This window comes from Raphanus sativus, chromosome 6 (assembly GCF_000801105.2).
Source record: "Raphanus sativus cultivar WK10039 chromosome 6, ASM80110v3, whole genome shotgun sequence".
NCBI lineage: Eukaryota > Viridiplantae > Streptophyta > Magnoliopsida > Brassicales > Brassicaceae > Raphanus > Raphanus sativus.
The window spans coordinates 52,993,797-53,009,152 of NC_079516.1; the positions used below are offsets into that span (position 1 = coordinate 52,993,797).

At 34.8% G+C, this 15,356-nt stretch overlaps 4 protein-coding genes and 1 long non-coding RNA gene across 7 annotated transcripts; 3 read left to right on the forward strand and 2 right to left on the reverse strand.

Moving 5' to 3' along the window:
- On the forward strand, window positions 1-3,343 carry LOC108810269 (auxin response factor 11). The gene is made up of 11 exons (XM_018582393.2): window positions 1-446; window positions 515-667; window positions 937-1,021; window positions 1,095-1,185; window positions 1,257-1,424; window positions 1,492-1,605; window positions 1,698-1,770; window positions 2,114-2,264; window positions 2,302-2,609; window positions 2,690-2,877; window positions 2,963-3,343. Exons 1-11 carry the CDS (start codon window positions 168-170, stop codon window positions 3,096-3,098), a joined length of 1,746 nt encoding a protein of 581 aa, XP_018437895.1. The 5' UTR covers window positions 1-167; the 3' UTR covers window positions 3,099-3,343.
- Window positions 3,344-4,595: 1,252 nt separating this feature from the next.
- On the forward strand, window positions 4,596-5,520 carry LOC108810267 (uncharacterized). Of its 2 annotated transcripts, none has more exons than XM_056988431.1 (2): window positions 4,596-5,175; window positions 5,259-5,348. In XM_056988431.1, the coding sequence occupies exons 1-2, from the start codon at window positions 4,721-4,723 to the stop codon at window positions 5,278-5,280; spliced, it is 477 nt and encodes a 158-aa protein (XP_056844411.1). In that variant the 5' UTR covers window positions 4,596-4,720; the 3' UTR covers window positions 5,281-5,348. The 2 variants fall into 2 exon arrangements, with proteins under 2 accessions (XP_056844411.1, XP_018437893.1); XM_018582391.2 differs by having other exon boundaries at window positions 4,600-5,170; window positions 5,259-5,520.
- LOC108810268 (uncharacterized) lies at window positions 5,500-6,678 on the reverse strand. Its single transcript, XM_018582392.2, has 3 exons — window positions 6,504-6,678; window positions 6,105-6,187; window positions 5,500-5,757 (listed from the first exon to the last, which is right to left on the reverse strand). Exons 1-3 carry the CDS (start codon window positions 6,580-6,582, stop codon window positions 5,722-5,724), a joined length of 198 nt encoding a protein of 65 aa, XP_018437894.1. The 5' UTR covers window positions 6,583-6,678; the 3' UTR covers window positions 5,500-5,721.
- A 1,139-nt stretch (window positions 6,679-7,817) lies between these two features.
- LOC108810271 (uncharacterized) lies at window positions 7,818-10,046 on the forward strand. The gene is made up of 4 exons (XR_001943025.2): window positions 7,818-8,997; window positions 9,067-9,213; window positions 9,325-9,772; window positions 9,853-10,046. It is a non-coding gene; the product is annotated as an uncharacterized LOC108810271 (long non-coding RNA).
- Window positions 10,047-12,098: 2,052 nt separating this feature from the next.
- LOC108810265 (uncharacterized) lies at window positions 12,099-14,034 on the reverse strand. Of its 2 annotated transcripts, none has more exons than XM_018582388.2 (2): window positions 13,836-14,034; window positions 12,099-13,394 (listed from the first exon to the last, which is right to left on the reverse strand). In XM_018582388.2, exon 2 carries the CDS (start codon window positions 13,373-13,375, stop codon window positions 12,242-12,244), a length of 1,134 nt encoding a protein of 377 aa, XP_018437890.1. In that variant the 5' UTR covers window positions 13,376-13,394; window positions 13,836-14,034; the 3' UTR covers window positions 12,099-12,241. The 2 variants fall into 2 exon arrangements, with proteins under 2 accessions (XP_018437890.1, XP_056844408.1); XM_056988428.1 differs by lacking the exon at window positions 13,836-14,034 and adding an exon at window positions 13,748-13,766.
- Between the last annotated feature and the right edge of the window lie 1,322 nt (window positions 14,035-15,356).

Genomic DNA, 15,356 nt, shown 5'->3' on the forward strand with positions numbered 1-15,356 from the left:
CTCGTTAAAGAAAATAGAGTTTTTCTTTTTCTTTTCTTTTTTTTTACTTTCTCTTAACCTTCTTTGATGACTCTTGTCTTCTTTCTTCTTGTGTGTTTCTCTGCTGAGTTAGTTGCTTTGTGTGTGTTTTAGTTTTAGTTTTGGTTTGGTTTTATTTGCTTCCTTCGATGGCGAATGTTAAAAATGATCAACTGTACATGGAGCTGTGGAAAGCGTGCGCAGGGCCACTTGTGGAAGTACCTCGTTATGGTGAAAGAGTTTTCTACTTCCCTCAAGGTCACATGGAACAACTGGTGGCTTCGACTAATCAAAGAGTCGTTGATAAAGATATACCAGTTTTCAATCTTCCTCCAAAGATACTTTGTCGAGTTCTTAACGTCATGTTAAAAGCAGAGAACGAAACAGATGAGGTTTACGCTCAGATCACATTACGACCTGAGGAAAATGTAAGTTTCTTTGACTAATGTGAGTTCAATCAAAACACACAATCTTGATTTCAATTTTGTTTTGGCAGCAAAGTGAACCAACAAGCATTGATCCACCTCCAACAGAACCTGCTAAACAAACTGTTGACTCCTTTGTTAAGATTCTAACAGCTTCTGATACAAGTACTCATGGTGGCTTCTCTGTTCTTCGTAAACACGCCACTGAGTGTCTCCCTTCACTTGTAAATGCCATTTATCCTTCATCTCCGTTATATAGGTCTTGAAATCTTAGACAATTTAGTAAAAAAGTAATAATTTTTTTTATATATAAATTAGAAGTTTATATAATTTTTTAAAATAAAATTTGAGAACTTATGTATGTAAACTTTCCTAAATTTTGTAAAATCACATTTTAATTTTAATGTTTCACTACCCTATACTCAGGACTGGCCATGATCTCCGTCTCTAGACTCTTGACTTCTCTTTTGCTTAAATCTTTTGATTTTCTTAGGATATGACACAAGCTACACCAACTCAAGAACTGGTAGCAAGAGATCTCCACGGATATGAATGGAGGTTTAAGCATATATTCAGAGGTAATCAAACTCTCTCTTTCTATCAGAGTTTCTTTAGCTTAACGAGTCTAATGAGTTTGTTTCATTCCAATAGGGCAACCTAGGAGGCATTTACTTACAACTGGTTGGAGTACATTTGTAACCTCTAAAAGACTTGTAGCTGGAGATGCTTTTGTGTTCTTGAGGTAGTTTAAAAAAAACCTTAGAGTCTTTGTGAGCTTCATAGTAATCTTTATATATTATTATCTTGTTCAAGGGGTCATCAAAATGGTGATTTACGAGTTGGCGTGAGACGTTTAGCTAAGCAACAAAGCACAATGCCTGCATCGGTTATCTCGAGTCAGAGTATGCATTTGGGAGTTCTTGCTACAGCTTCTCATGCTTTTAACACAACAACTATGTTTGTTGTCTTGTACAAGCCTAGGTAAAGTTTTCAAAATTTGGATTCCAGCTTGTGAAGGGATGGTAATAAAAGCTTTGATATGTTTCAGGATAAGCCAATTCATAATAGGTGTGAACAAGTATATGGATGCGATGAAGAAAGGATTTGGTATTGGTATGAGGTTTAGGATGAGGTTTGAAGGAGAAGAGTCTCCTGAGAGAGTGTAACTTTCTCATTCCCTCCTTTTCTTTTGTTTCTCAGTCTTCAGCTCTAGATTGTTGTTGTTCAAAACGTTTTGCTGAGTTTCTTCTTTAGGTTTACGGGTACTATTGTTGGTAGTGGAGATCTATCTCCTCAATGGCCAGCTTCCAAGTGGAGATCATTGCAGGTTCAGTCATTAGGATTCATTCTCTAGAGATATACTCCTTTTTGTTTCAAAATTATCAATGTTTTAGAAAAAAAATTGTTTCAAAAATATAGTATATGTTTTCACATTTTCAATGTATTTTTTTAGGTAATAATGATAAATTATAAATTTCCAAGAAATTAATTAAGTTTATTGAATTTTGATTAGTTAAAAGTTGTAGAATATAGTTAATCATAGAAATAAATGAATTACAATCAAATTTTTTTTAATATGTGTGATATACGATTCTTTTTTGAAACAAAGAAATTATGAGTTTTGTTGCAAACTTTCTGTTAGTTTTAATATGTTTCTTCTTTACATTAAGATCCAATGGGACGAGCCATCTACTGTTCAGAGACCAAACAAGGTCTCACCGTGGGAGATTGAGCCTTTCTTGCCATCCACGCTAACTACATCACCTACTCAACCACATTCAAAGTCCAAACGGTCCAGGCCCATTGATATATCAGTTTCAGGTACCTTGAAAGACAAACTTTAGGTATCAGTTTATAGATCTTGACCAGGTCATAGGTAACTTCTTGAGCAGCTTCCCTAAGAGCCACGAACCTACTCCATCACTCAAACCGTTGTTTCAAGATCCATCAAGTGAAAGAAACTCGAACAAAACGGAGGCTCCACCCTCAAGTTGCTGTAGGTTATTCGGATTTGATCTCAAGAGCAAGCCTGCTTCTGCCCCAAACCCTCCTGACAAGCAACTAATAACCATTGACTCAAATAACTCTGGTTTTACCAAATGTCAAGATCCTAACTCATGGAAGGATCAGAAGCAACACACATCATCAACAAGAAGCCGAACCAAGGTATTTTACTTAAACCATTAATTTTTTACGTGACACTCAAGAAAGAGACCAACGTATGTGTATGTTTTGCACTTGAAAAGGTGCAAATGCAAGGAACAGCGGTGGGACGTGCTGTTGATTTAACATTGTTGAGATCATACGATGAGTTAATCAGTGAGTTAGAGAAAATGTTTGAGATTGAAGGAGAGCTTAGGACTAAAGACAAATGGACTATTGTGTTTACTGATGATGAAGGAGATATGATGCTTGTTGGAGACGATCCATGGAAGTAAGTAACTCTCTTGCTCTCTCTCTCTGAATTCTCTAGTTTTTATGATTGTTTTTACTTATAACATACACTCTTGATCGTGCAGTGAGTTCTGTAAAATGGCGAAGAAGTTGTTCATATATCCAAGTGACGAGGTCAAGAAAATGAGCTCAAAGTCACTGTCGGATGATGAAATTACGATCATCAATCTTGAATCGGACCAGAGGGCAGTTAAACTTTGAATATGACGAAGCTCCTGGCTTCTTCTTGGGTTTGATTCTCTCACGGAGTCACGAAGTTAGGTGGTTTGTTTCTTTAGTTGAAGTCATTAGGTGGTTTGTTATTTTGACGTTAAGATCTATATTATATGTTATTTAACATAAAGACAATATTACATGTTTGTCGTAATGACTAATGATGTGTTAGAAAAATAAAATATGATGTGTTATTTTATCATCATATTTTCTCTTTTCAAGAAGAAATAAAATGCTTTGAGATTAATCTGAATCTCGTCAAAAATATTAAAAATTGTTTTCTTCACGTTGGATTGTATGATTATTTGCTTGCTAAGTTGCTATGTTTTTTTTTCAGTTTCTCTCGTCTTTTAAACCGCTTCTAGTTCTTATTTGTGGGTGTAATGATCTTTCCTGGGCCTAGTTAAAATAATTATCATTGTAGTATCTAGGCCTAAATTCCGAGCCCATAACACTGTCCTAGTTAGTTTGACTAGCCAACCTATTTATAAAAACGTAGCCATTCCAAAAAACATGCAAATTTGATAAATTTTGGTATTGATAAATCATTTTTGTTAAATATTAATAATTGTATCTAAGAAGACAAATGCAAATAACCTGCTCCCTTTATCTTGTGTTCCGTGTAACAAAAGACCCACCTCTCTTTTTATTTGTTTTTCATTTTATTATCAATTTTAATATTATAAAACCATCACCTAAGACCACATTCATCGTATTTTATTAATTTTTGTTATAAAAGTTAATCATCGTTCTGGTCTTTAGACTTGGCAAAAGCACACTAAGCTTGAGATAGGTCATAATAAGCTTGCTGTCGGTGGGAACGTTCACCGGTGCATGAAACAACATTCGGGTCCAGTTTCTGCTTTCTTTACATCGCTAACCACAGATTCACAATAAAGTATTTGTCGGCAGATAATTTTTGACGTCAGCTCCATAACCATTCCCTATATTAAATGTATACAATTAGTTAAAAATTTCATAAATTTTCTTTAATACAGAGTACTATCACAAGCATTATGTGATTAATTCTGCATGAACATGAAATGATTAAATGTTAATCACACATCATCGTTGATTAAACAAAATATATCGGGTGTTTCAAAAAAAAAAATATACATATATATATATTGGTCAAGACGATAAAAAGATGGCTAAAACCAGTATCATGCGCAATTTTTATCAATTGGGTTATAGGTTATTATTACTATTCATTTTAGTTTTGTATCTATTTTCAAAGCATACAAATAGTGATGAAGTAGTTTCGTATCTATTGGATAGAAGCAATAAAATGCTTATGGGTGTACAACTGAACATTGTATATTTTTAATAGTGAAAATAAAATAGAAATAGTTGAGTGAATAACAAGTACCGGTGACGTGGTCTATCAATTTCCATTAGCAAAAGAGTATTGACTTTTGTGAATGGTTGTCTGTCTATTTTAGTCAACAGTCAAAAATTCCACCGTCGGATCAGTTAATAATCAGATATGATTTTAAGACACATTTAATGCATTTTTGTCTTTTATTTTTCTTCACTTTCCACTACCTAATAAGAGACAGAGCCTTAAGCTGAAGACGAAGCAAGAAAGAAACAAGAGTGAACAGAAAAGAATGAGAGAAGAGAAGGACAAGCTGGCTCTTGTGTTAGCTGCAAAGTCGAGAACATTGTTGTACACTTCTTCACCTGCAAGTCCATCGGTGTTTGCTTCTCCTATTCACACTCTTGCTTCTGTTCCGTTTTGCTGGGAAGAGCAACCAGGCAAGCCCAAGAACCCTCTTCGTCCTCTTTCTTACCCAAAATGTCTTGAACTGCCTCCGCGCTTGCTCCTTCCGGGTGACTTTACGCAACTGCCATTTCCTGAGAGGAAGCATGGGGGCCTCTTTGGGTTCATGAGGAGGAAAGGGAGAGGGGATGTTGTAGTCAGGGGTAGTTATGTCTTTCCCTCGGAGAAGGAGAGAGCAGGTGAGATCAATAATAACAACAACATGAAGATCATGAAGTTTAACCAATCAGGGAATTTGTATGGTGGTGGTGGATCTGTAAAAGGATCTCACTTTTTGGTAAAGTAACAGTTCTTTCTTTCTTTGGGACTTTGTCTTCCCAAAGTCACATCTCTTACTTGTTTGGGGTTTGATTGGGGAAATGCAGGGAGGTTTATGTAAGGGACTGAAGCAAGCAATGCCATGGAAGAACAAGAAGCTGAGAAGAGAAAGTCTTTGAGCATATAATAAAAGTGCTTACAAGACAAACACTGATCATCTTCTGATCTACCTATTGAGGATCAGAAGAGCTACTAAGAGTGTATGTAAGACTGGCAATTTCGTCATATTGTAAAACTAATATCTCTGTGATGTATGTATGTATAATATAAATATAGACTCGTGAGCCATGGGAACACAACTTTCAAGCTTTTCGATTAGTCATGAATAAATGTGATAAAAAGATGAAGAGGGAGTGTACAAACACACACGCCTTTATATAAGTTTCAGAGCAAAAGAAAAAAAACATGGGAGTCTGGCTTATTTCATTTGTAAATAGAAAGAGTTAAAAGACAAAAAAAGGAAAAATGATGATCTGAATGTAAGAAAACAGAGGAAATCATTGCCTTGGATTAGGTCTGTTTCTTCCCTGTGACACCAGCAATAACCTGCAAAAAGCAAAATTGGATCTGAGACACTACTTGAAGCATTTTGTTAGCCTATGCATATTTCAAGTACTAATGGGTTAACTTAACAAGTCTCTATCATTGTTTGTGAAATCAAGAAAAAGTGATCATGACACTAAAACCATACAATTTAACAGAGACATACATGAACCAATCGAATAACAACAATATGCAGCATTGAGATGATGTTATGTTACACAACAATATGATATTCTGCTAAAAGAAGTATCTACAGAACAGGTGAAATCTCGAGATTCCCGATCGGTTAGACCATCAAACAGACTAGTAAAAGAAACTGAACATAGATGAGAATTTGTTCTGCTACTTACATCAGCAAGGGGAGGTGCTTTCACTTGCTTAGATGCCTCGAGAGAATCAAGAATAGGCCTAACAACAGCGGGCAGAAAGAGTCCTAAAAAAACGAAGAAGAGAAGCATCAGAAAAATGTAATAATGACAGCATTGCTCAGATGAAGACATGGTCTTTCTCCAAACTACTAATGTAATAACTCTTGTAAAGATTCAAACTTTCGAATCCGACTCTCTTTGAAAAACCCTAGAAATGGCGATTCCAAAACAAGATGTCTCCTTAATGTCATCGAACCAAAAAAATACAACAAACTAGCCAATCGATTCAACGAGAAACTAGATGATCCCTGAAAGCAAATCGATATTTAGATCTGGGGACCAACGAATCGAATAAGAGATTTGGATTAGGGTTCATATTACCAACACCGCCGATTAAACAGGAGGCGGCGACAACAGGCTCCTGCGCCACGAACATCCTCAGTTTCTCCATCACCGGCATTTTTTCTCACTATCTGATCTCTCTCTCTCTCTCTTCTCAGCTAGTCGTCGTCGATTGTGTCTCTGATTCTTCTTCGATTCGATTGATAGTCTAGATAGTCTTTGATTCCGGACTATCCATTTAAAGGTCCTCTCGACTCGGGTCGGATCATTAGGCCCAAATGTTCGCAGTTATGACCTTTTGCCACGTAGTCGTAGTAGTAAAACTTTCATCTCTACCTTTTACCGAGCAGTTAAAAACCCTTTTTTTTTTTTGCTTTTCCACTAAAGTAACTTTCCAGGGGAAGCCTCCTCTGCTCTGTTCTTTACAAGTTACAACTAGGCAAAAACTCGTGACCTAATAGAACAAACTAGGTAATATAAAGACCTCCTGGCTTAATACATCAAAATGATCTCTTAAAACTTCTCATAAAATGTTTCTTTTTGCTGTGGTATGTGTTTTTTTCTGTTATCTCATGTAATTAATGGATTGTTGGAAAAGATAAATTAATGTATGTGTGTGTATGAACAAAAGAAAAGCAAATTGTTTTTTTGATCAATCATCTCTTGGGAAAGATAAATGTACATGCGTTAGTTTTCATTTTCATGCGTTATATATAGATATTTTGAGAAAGCAGGAACTCACTCGCCTCTCGATGAAAAGCTTCCTTTCCATGCATGAAGCATTGGAAGTTGAAGTGATATTTAATACTTTCACTAACGGCTAGAAATGCTCCGTTTGCCATGTCTCTAGTCTCTCTATAAATAACACCACCACGAACAGCCTTCTCCTCATTCCTTAAAGCTAAATTTCTATAAACCCTGCCTCAACAATGGCCGAGTCACTTCATTAAAAAAAAAAACAATCGCTGATGAGTCATATTCATTATATAATATCGACTCATTGGGTGATGGTTATATCTCTTGCATGCATGGAGGCAGTCTCTGGTCTCTCGATTTCATCTAGGAATCTTCATCTAGTTCAGGAGTTGAATTCTTACCAGCGACCATGGAATAAGGTATCGTCTCGATTATTTTGTTTCTGTAAGGCTTTCAAATTGTTTGTTGTACATTGAATTTTGTGATCATAAGCGATGAATTTTTAAAGTTCTTGTGTATTTTGTGTAGAATGCGAATGATCTCATAAGGCTTATGGTTCTATGTACCACTGTTTATGGCTTTAGATTATAAACCCTGACTTGAGATGAAATTGTTGGATGCAGCTACAGGAGATGAAGTTGTGTGCTCTAAGTCAGGCGCAGTTGATAGAACCAATGAGGTTAAGTGAATGTGGAGAGCTTCCATTTCGGGCTGGGGAAATTCTCCCGAGAGTTACCATTCCAAATAGAAGCCAGAGAAGAATACCTACTGCTTGTCTTGGACCTTGCGGACCAATGTAGGTGAGAGAAGAGGACCAAATGGAGACCAAGGGGTTGTCCAGAAATGGCAAGAACCCCCACCCACTACCAGGTGGAGGAAAAGATGAGAATACACATTGCTCAAGGTATCTAATTTCGTGTCTTTTTTGTTTTGTTTTTTTGGGAAAGTCTATATCTACTTGGATTGAAAAAGGAAGAAGCTTATGTGTATTTTCATAGTGTGGAAACATTTAGAAACTAGCGTCCTATCATTTGATTGATTGAGGTTATGTTCCAGTTGAATTTTACAGTTATGAGATCACTTTGTTATTTCTATCAGTTCTTGGAAGATGTTCTATATTTACTTTAGATTGAAAATGGAAGAAGCTTATGTATTCATAATGTGGAAACAATTAGAAACTAGTGTCCTGTCATTTGATTGATCGTTAGAGAGGTTAGGTTCCATTTGAATTTTCACTATGAGATCACTTTGTTATTTCTATCAGTTCTTGGCAATTGCTTAGATTGAAAATGGAAGAAGCTTAGGTGTATCTTCATAATGTGGAAACACTTGTGAGATCATTTTGTTATTTCTATCAGTTCTTGGTAATTAATATTCTATATTTTCTTAGATTGAAAAAGGAAGAAGCTTATGTGTATATTCCTAACGTGGAAAACAATTAGGAACTAGCATTCTGTCTATTTGAATGATCATTAGAGAGGTTAGGTTCCATTTGACTCTTATACTTGTGAGATCACTTTGTTATTCCTACCAATCCTTGCAATATACAGATTTTCCCTCTTGTTTCAATGTTTTTTTTTTAAATTTAAATTGCTTGTTTGCAATAATGTGATGATGATGTGCATGTTTGTTTGTTTGTTTCTGTGCAATTATGTGATGAGCAAGAAGTTTGTGAGTTTGCTGGCGAGATTGGAGATGGTCAGGAGGAGCTTGGGAGTGAGACCTGATGGATATGATGATGACAGACAGCTGTTTGATGTGGAAGAAGAGCACCATGTCATAGAAGAGCAAAGGTTACGCTTTTGTGTGCTGTTAAAGAATTGTACAACACCAATGGGTAAGCAAGCCACTACACTTTGAGTTTGTGTAGCTTTTTTTTTTTACATTTGGTCATTGGGACTTGCAGATCTTTGGTAGCTACTTGTGATAGAGACATGAAGCGTAGGATTTGAAATCTTTGGATATCATCTTGGTTCCTGGTGTGCCTATCATGTATTTGGGCGGGTCGCTAGTACTCGAGTTGAGAGGCTCCCTGAAGCAACACTTGGTAGAGGTATGCATTCCTCTCTGTACTGTGACCTTTGAATCTAAAAAGGCTCTTCGGTGCTAAGACTATTCAGAATCCGCTTTTGTAACCTTTTGGTTCTGTCTATTTATTGTGCAGCTCCAAAGATATTAATATGTGATCCGATTCCGAGAAGCTCTGAAGCCTGAGTTAGTCTTCGAACAAGAAGATACTACCTGCCTGTAAGTCTCCAATGAAACCAGCTCCATGTTGGCAACACCACACAAACTCGAAAAGTCCAAAAACATTAAGGTTGAGGGCAAGCTTTGGTGGAGGATCCAACAGCAAAGTGTTAGCCCAAAAATGCAGTCCAAAAGGCTCGGGTTCGAGAGCCAAGCAAGATCCAAAGGCAGCTCGGTAGACAGCAAACAGAGTCAAGTCTCACCGAGAAGAAAACAAACAAGGGATAATAAAACTACGCACTGGTCTTCAGCAACCTGATGACCGAGTAAGCTATCGAGAGCAGTGACTTGAGAAGTTTAACATCTGATAGCAACATAAAGCTTGGGATCGAACGTTGACATCGAGGCTACAAGCAAACAAAAAGGTATGAAACAGATCTATTTCTCTTTCACTTGTCAGTTTAATTCATTAGCTGAATCTCTCTTCTTTTTTTTACTACTGCAGAATCCAGACTTTGGAAACAGACAAGAAGACAGATCATATCTTAAACTTTTGAAAGTTATCTTAGACTCTCGCAGTTATGACCTTTTGCGCACGTGGTAGTAGTAGTGAAACTTACATTTCTACCTATCTTTCCTTTCACCTAGCAGTTACAAATGTATGATTATATGGTCCAACTATCTACTCCTCTGTTTCAAAAAAAAAATGGCAAGTTTTATAATTCTTACATATATTAAAAAAATACATATAAAGTTTTGAATATTAATGTATTTTGGTAATTAATTATTTTTCACAATTCTATCTAATCAATAAACACAATTAAAATTTATAATTTACCATTAACTAATGAATTAAAAAGTTAAAAATGTAATTGTAAACAATTTTTAAATGATCTTTTCGAAACTGACGGATATTTTGTTTAAAGTGCTTTTAATAATTTAATTAACTTCCAGTGATCAAAATTTGTAAACTCAGACAATACTTTTACATTTATATTTAAATTACCTACAAAATGTCTTTCAAATTTCAACAACAACAAATCCACAAAACATAAGAAAATGACATGAAAGATACATAAGCTATTTTTGTGTGTACATGAAAGAAATATCATATAGCTAACAACCTTAACATATGCATATATTACATGAAAGATCATCTATCTTATTAAAGGTGAAGTACAAATTCGGTGCGTTTGGATACTTGGATAAGATTAATAAAAAAATTTGTTGTGTTTGGTTATAGCTATAAAAAATGGAGTGTTTGGAAACTTGAATAGTAGTATCTATTAATTGTGTTTCCATATTTCACTTAGTTTAACAATTTAATTAATTATATTACCTTAATAATAAATTACATCATTAATTATATTACCATAATAATAATAGTGCATATTTTTATTTATTAGTTAATCAATATTAACTTTGTGCCAATTATAAAATCAAAAATGCTAAATAATTAGGTTTTACATATGATTAAACATTTGGTTTATTTTATTTTACTAAAATATTTTTATTTTAGTTACAATCGGTGGAAAATTACGTACCCAAAAACATAGTTCAAAAATATATTTTGTGAATAAAATAATAACTTAAATCAAAATACTTAAAATGTCCTACATTTATTGTCACTTAATTTTCCACTCCATATAATTATTTTACTTGATAAAAAAACTCTTTCTATTTCATTTAATTTAGCAAAACACATAAAACAGTTTTTTATTAATTTATATAATCATTTAGACATGAACATTATCTGTCTATTTAGGTACATGTTGTTCTTTTCGGGTATCCTTTTTTTTTTGGTAACCAAGTCCCGCTTGAATATTATAACCTTATGTGTGGATTTTGAGTTTGATCATTCTAGATCTGGAAAAATTCGGTTCTGATGTATAGGAACCTAAAAATATCTAAATAACCAATGTATCTAAAACGGGTTCGGATATTTGTAACAAAAATAACCATATAACCTGATTCGGTCCAGATCTTTTGAGTATCGTTACTTACCAGATCTTTTGAATATCGATGTATAAAAATATATTTCACGGGCCAATTTAACAAAATATTAATTGGTTCAGTTGAAATAAATATATTTTAAAAAATTATATGAACTGAAAAAATCACTATAAGAGTACTTACATTTGGATTCAAATCATTTTTTTAATAACAAACTACACAAATATGTTGATTTGTATAAAAATTTAAATTACAATATAAATATTTAATTGAACACAATTAATACAGAAATATGTCACATTGTTTAAACAAAATATCAAAGTAAACAGTTGCGTTCTAAAATCATTTATTTTAACAACAAGCCAAATAAACATGTTGATTGGAGAAGGAATAAAATAAAGCCAGATAAATACATAGTTTACCAGAGACACTCTATATGTCAAATTTATTATAAAGAAATTTTTACTAAGATAAATACATTCAATAATTACAAACAAATAATATATTTCATAAAAGTAAAAAATAATATCCGCGCTTCGATATGTTGATTGGAGAGGGAATAAAACAAAGTCAGAGAAACACATAGTTTACCAGAGACACTATGAACATATTTATTTTAGTAAAATTTTCTTTATAATAAATTTGACACACATAGTGTCTCTGGTAAACTATGTGTATCAAATTTATTATAAAGAAAATTTTACTAAAATAAATATGTTCAATAATTACAAACAAATAATATATTTCATAAAAGTAAAAAATAATACCCGCGCTTTCGAAGCGCGGGTCAAAATCTAGTTTCATTTTAAAGATCAAACTAGAAACACAATATTAACAAAATTCTTACAACAGTTTTACAAACCATTTATCAAAGCTGCTCAGTAAGAAGAAGAAAAAAAGAGTTGAAATTTGGAGGTCTCTCTCGTCTTCTTTTCTCAGACTTAGAAAGAAAGCATCTGCATCCATCCAACAGTCCATCCCAGAAGCAAACCAGCACCAACAAGACTCATCCCCAATGCTAAACCAACAAACCCATTCGGTTTACTCCTTTTGCTTCTTCTCTTTCTCCCCTGTTTTCTTGCTTTGGTATTATTGCTCCAAGGGATGGAACCCGGTGGCGGCTCCTTGCTGTCCTCGATTTTCTTGCTCTTGATTTGGAGGTAAAGCGATTCGAGCTGGAGCAGCTGCAGCAACTGCTTATACCCGAAAAGCTCTGAGGCTTGCTTGAGCAAGAGCTTCACCAAGTGCTCTTTCTCTGCGCACGCTTCTTTAGCCATGTTTTCAGCTTCCCTAGCTCTTGTCTGAGAACGCCTCAGCGCTTCTAGCAGCTCGGATTTGCTCAAGTCAGACTCAGAGGAAGCCTCCTCTGCTCTGTTCTTGAAGCTGTTTCCTCTCCTTGGCACGTGGGGGGTTTGGTTAGTGAAAGAGTGATCCCGGAATGCATCAGAGTCGAAAGAACGTGGACTACCGTAGTAAGACCGGTTCATCTTCTGCGGTGTTGGCAGGTCACAGTTCTCAACAAAGTCTAGAGACCTTTGTGCAACTAAAGAAGCTAGCTCATCTTTGTCTGTAGTTCGCCACCACGGCGCAGCTTTCTCGCTCGTTAGAGGATTCCATGGAGAGCTGGGATCGAAAGCAAGCTCACTTGTTAACTTTTTCTCAGAGGACTCATCATTCCCAACCGAACCATAACTCTCCCTAGTCTCCATCAACTCTATAAACTCTTGAAACCTTTCAGACTTGGCTCCCTCAGCCTCAGCTTCCAATGGCGTCTTCACTTGTTCCTTGTGGTCTTGGTGAGTGTGATGATGATGGCCCCACAAACTGGTGTTGTGGGGTAACAGAGGAGGGAAATTGGGGTTTGGATGACGAGGCATGAAACCTGCACAAGATGGCGATTGATTCTGTGGATCAACAACAGGACGAGAATCTTCAACCTGTTTAGATGGAACAGTTGAGGATGAAGAAGATTGGCAAGAGGTAGTTAACTTGGGAGCTCTTTTGGCGTCTTCTTGGACAAAGTAACGGTTAACTGTTCTTTGCCACACAGCTCTTGCTTCTCCTGCTGCCATCATTTCACCATAACTCTTATATCTATAAAGCCAAAAAAAGAAGATTCAACAGAAGCAGAACCAATCAATTTGAAGATCAAAGTCTTTGATTCCACTTATAGAAGAAAAATGAATCATTCTTTTTTTTTTAAAGTTGGAATCTTTTTGTCTGAAAATGGCCAAATAAAGACAGATCTCATCACTCAATTACACAGAATCTGATGTTTTGCTTTAACGGAGATTGAATAATTAGTTCATAATTCTATTTGAACCAAACCAAGTCAGAAGCAAATTAATTATTAAACTAAGACACACGAAACCAGCAGCAGATTCAAGCAAAACATCCAAAACCCGATGAGACACAAAGACACGGAATCAGCGGATTATTATTATTACCTATATTGTCGGCATCATCTAAAAAAATATCTAAGAGAAACAACAATAATTAATTTTGCAGAAATTCAGAAGGAAGAAGAAAACTAACCAGAGGGGGGGAAAGAGGTAACACAAAGCGGAGAAGGAAAAGAATCAAATCAGATTTAGCGAAACTGAGAAGTCACTCTCGTGAAAGAGAGGAAAACAAAACAAAACGAAGAAAGATAGAATTGTCAGATATTTTTTTGTTTGCTTCTGATTAAGGCTTTTGAATCTTGCAGTTATCGTTTTTCTTCCTGGGTTACTCAGCACGCAAACTTCCATATGAAGCGGCACCGTTTTCAATTAAGAACCCACAGTTATGTTTCTGTGTCGGAACCACAGATTTGCCCCCATAGATTTCTTAGGAGAGCCGTTTGATTAGATATTTTTTACACGTGGCGTAAAACGGGAAGATAGAGTGGGGCTTCTCTTTCTTTTTACGGATAAGACCTTTTATCTTACCATTATTAATATATATGGAGGGAACTCTGGATTATTGTGTCCTGAGTAGTAAAAAATCAAATTACTACTTGTGATAATTGATGAGAGGAATTTAGCTAACTCGAATCAATTTAACATCTAGCACGGTATATAATATTAACGTATATTTTTTTCCAACATGATGCTAAGTGTATCTCAAAACATTAATTATTAATTAATATCTAACATTTTCTAAAGCATTGAATAACTTTTTTACTTTTAGTAAAACCAGCCCATTACAAATCTTGAAATTTGTTGATTTCGTTTAACATGATGATTTGGTTTACAATTGACTTGTAAATTAGGTACACAGAATGTAAATATTGTTGGCGTCGTCTAGTAAATAGAATGTTAGGTGAAGCAAAGTTTCTTCAAGTCATTATGGTTAATTGTCTATGTCCACTATTCTCCAATTGATAGTCACATTAGACATTTTTTAGTTTATTAAGTGATCCATAAGAAGTTAAACAATCAATATTTTCTAATAAGATGCTTTATGTCAGCACTGATATATTCGTCATTGTTAACATCATATAAGAAATACAACTAACTTCTTTTGAATACTTATTTAATGAAATGGACCCTTGTGTTAGCTTAGTATCATTAGGAAATAATACGTGCTAATATAATCAAACATTTGATGATTCAAATCATTTCCTCTTGCTTAATATATAACCACAAGATAACATAATCCACTACGTAATACAGTGGCCGCCAGGGATTTCATAATCTTATCAAACTCTGTTGGCCAAATACTTACTTACAAAATATGAACTTAATAAATATTTATTCAGAGGCTCATTTGGTTTAATTCTGTTGTATCCAATTTTTTTTAAAAAAATATATACATTTCTACAAAACTGAATCCGCACTCAACATCAATCAATCTATGAACTATTTTTGGTTGAACTTGGATTTTTGTATGCTTGCTGAACAAAAACAAAGCTTAAAACTCAAATTATATTCCTCAATATACACTTTGCAATATATTAACCACACAAAGAAAAGAATATTCATCTGTAAAATAACAGTTAAACGGATCCTAGAAATTGACAAGCCTAAATCTTTTATTCAAAGTTAAAATCTCCAATCTGATTGGAGTCAGTCC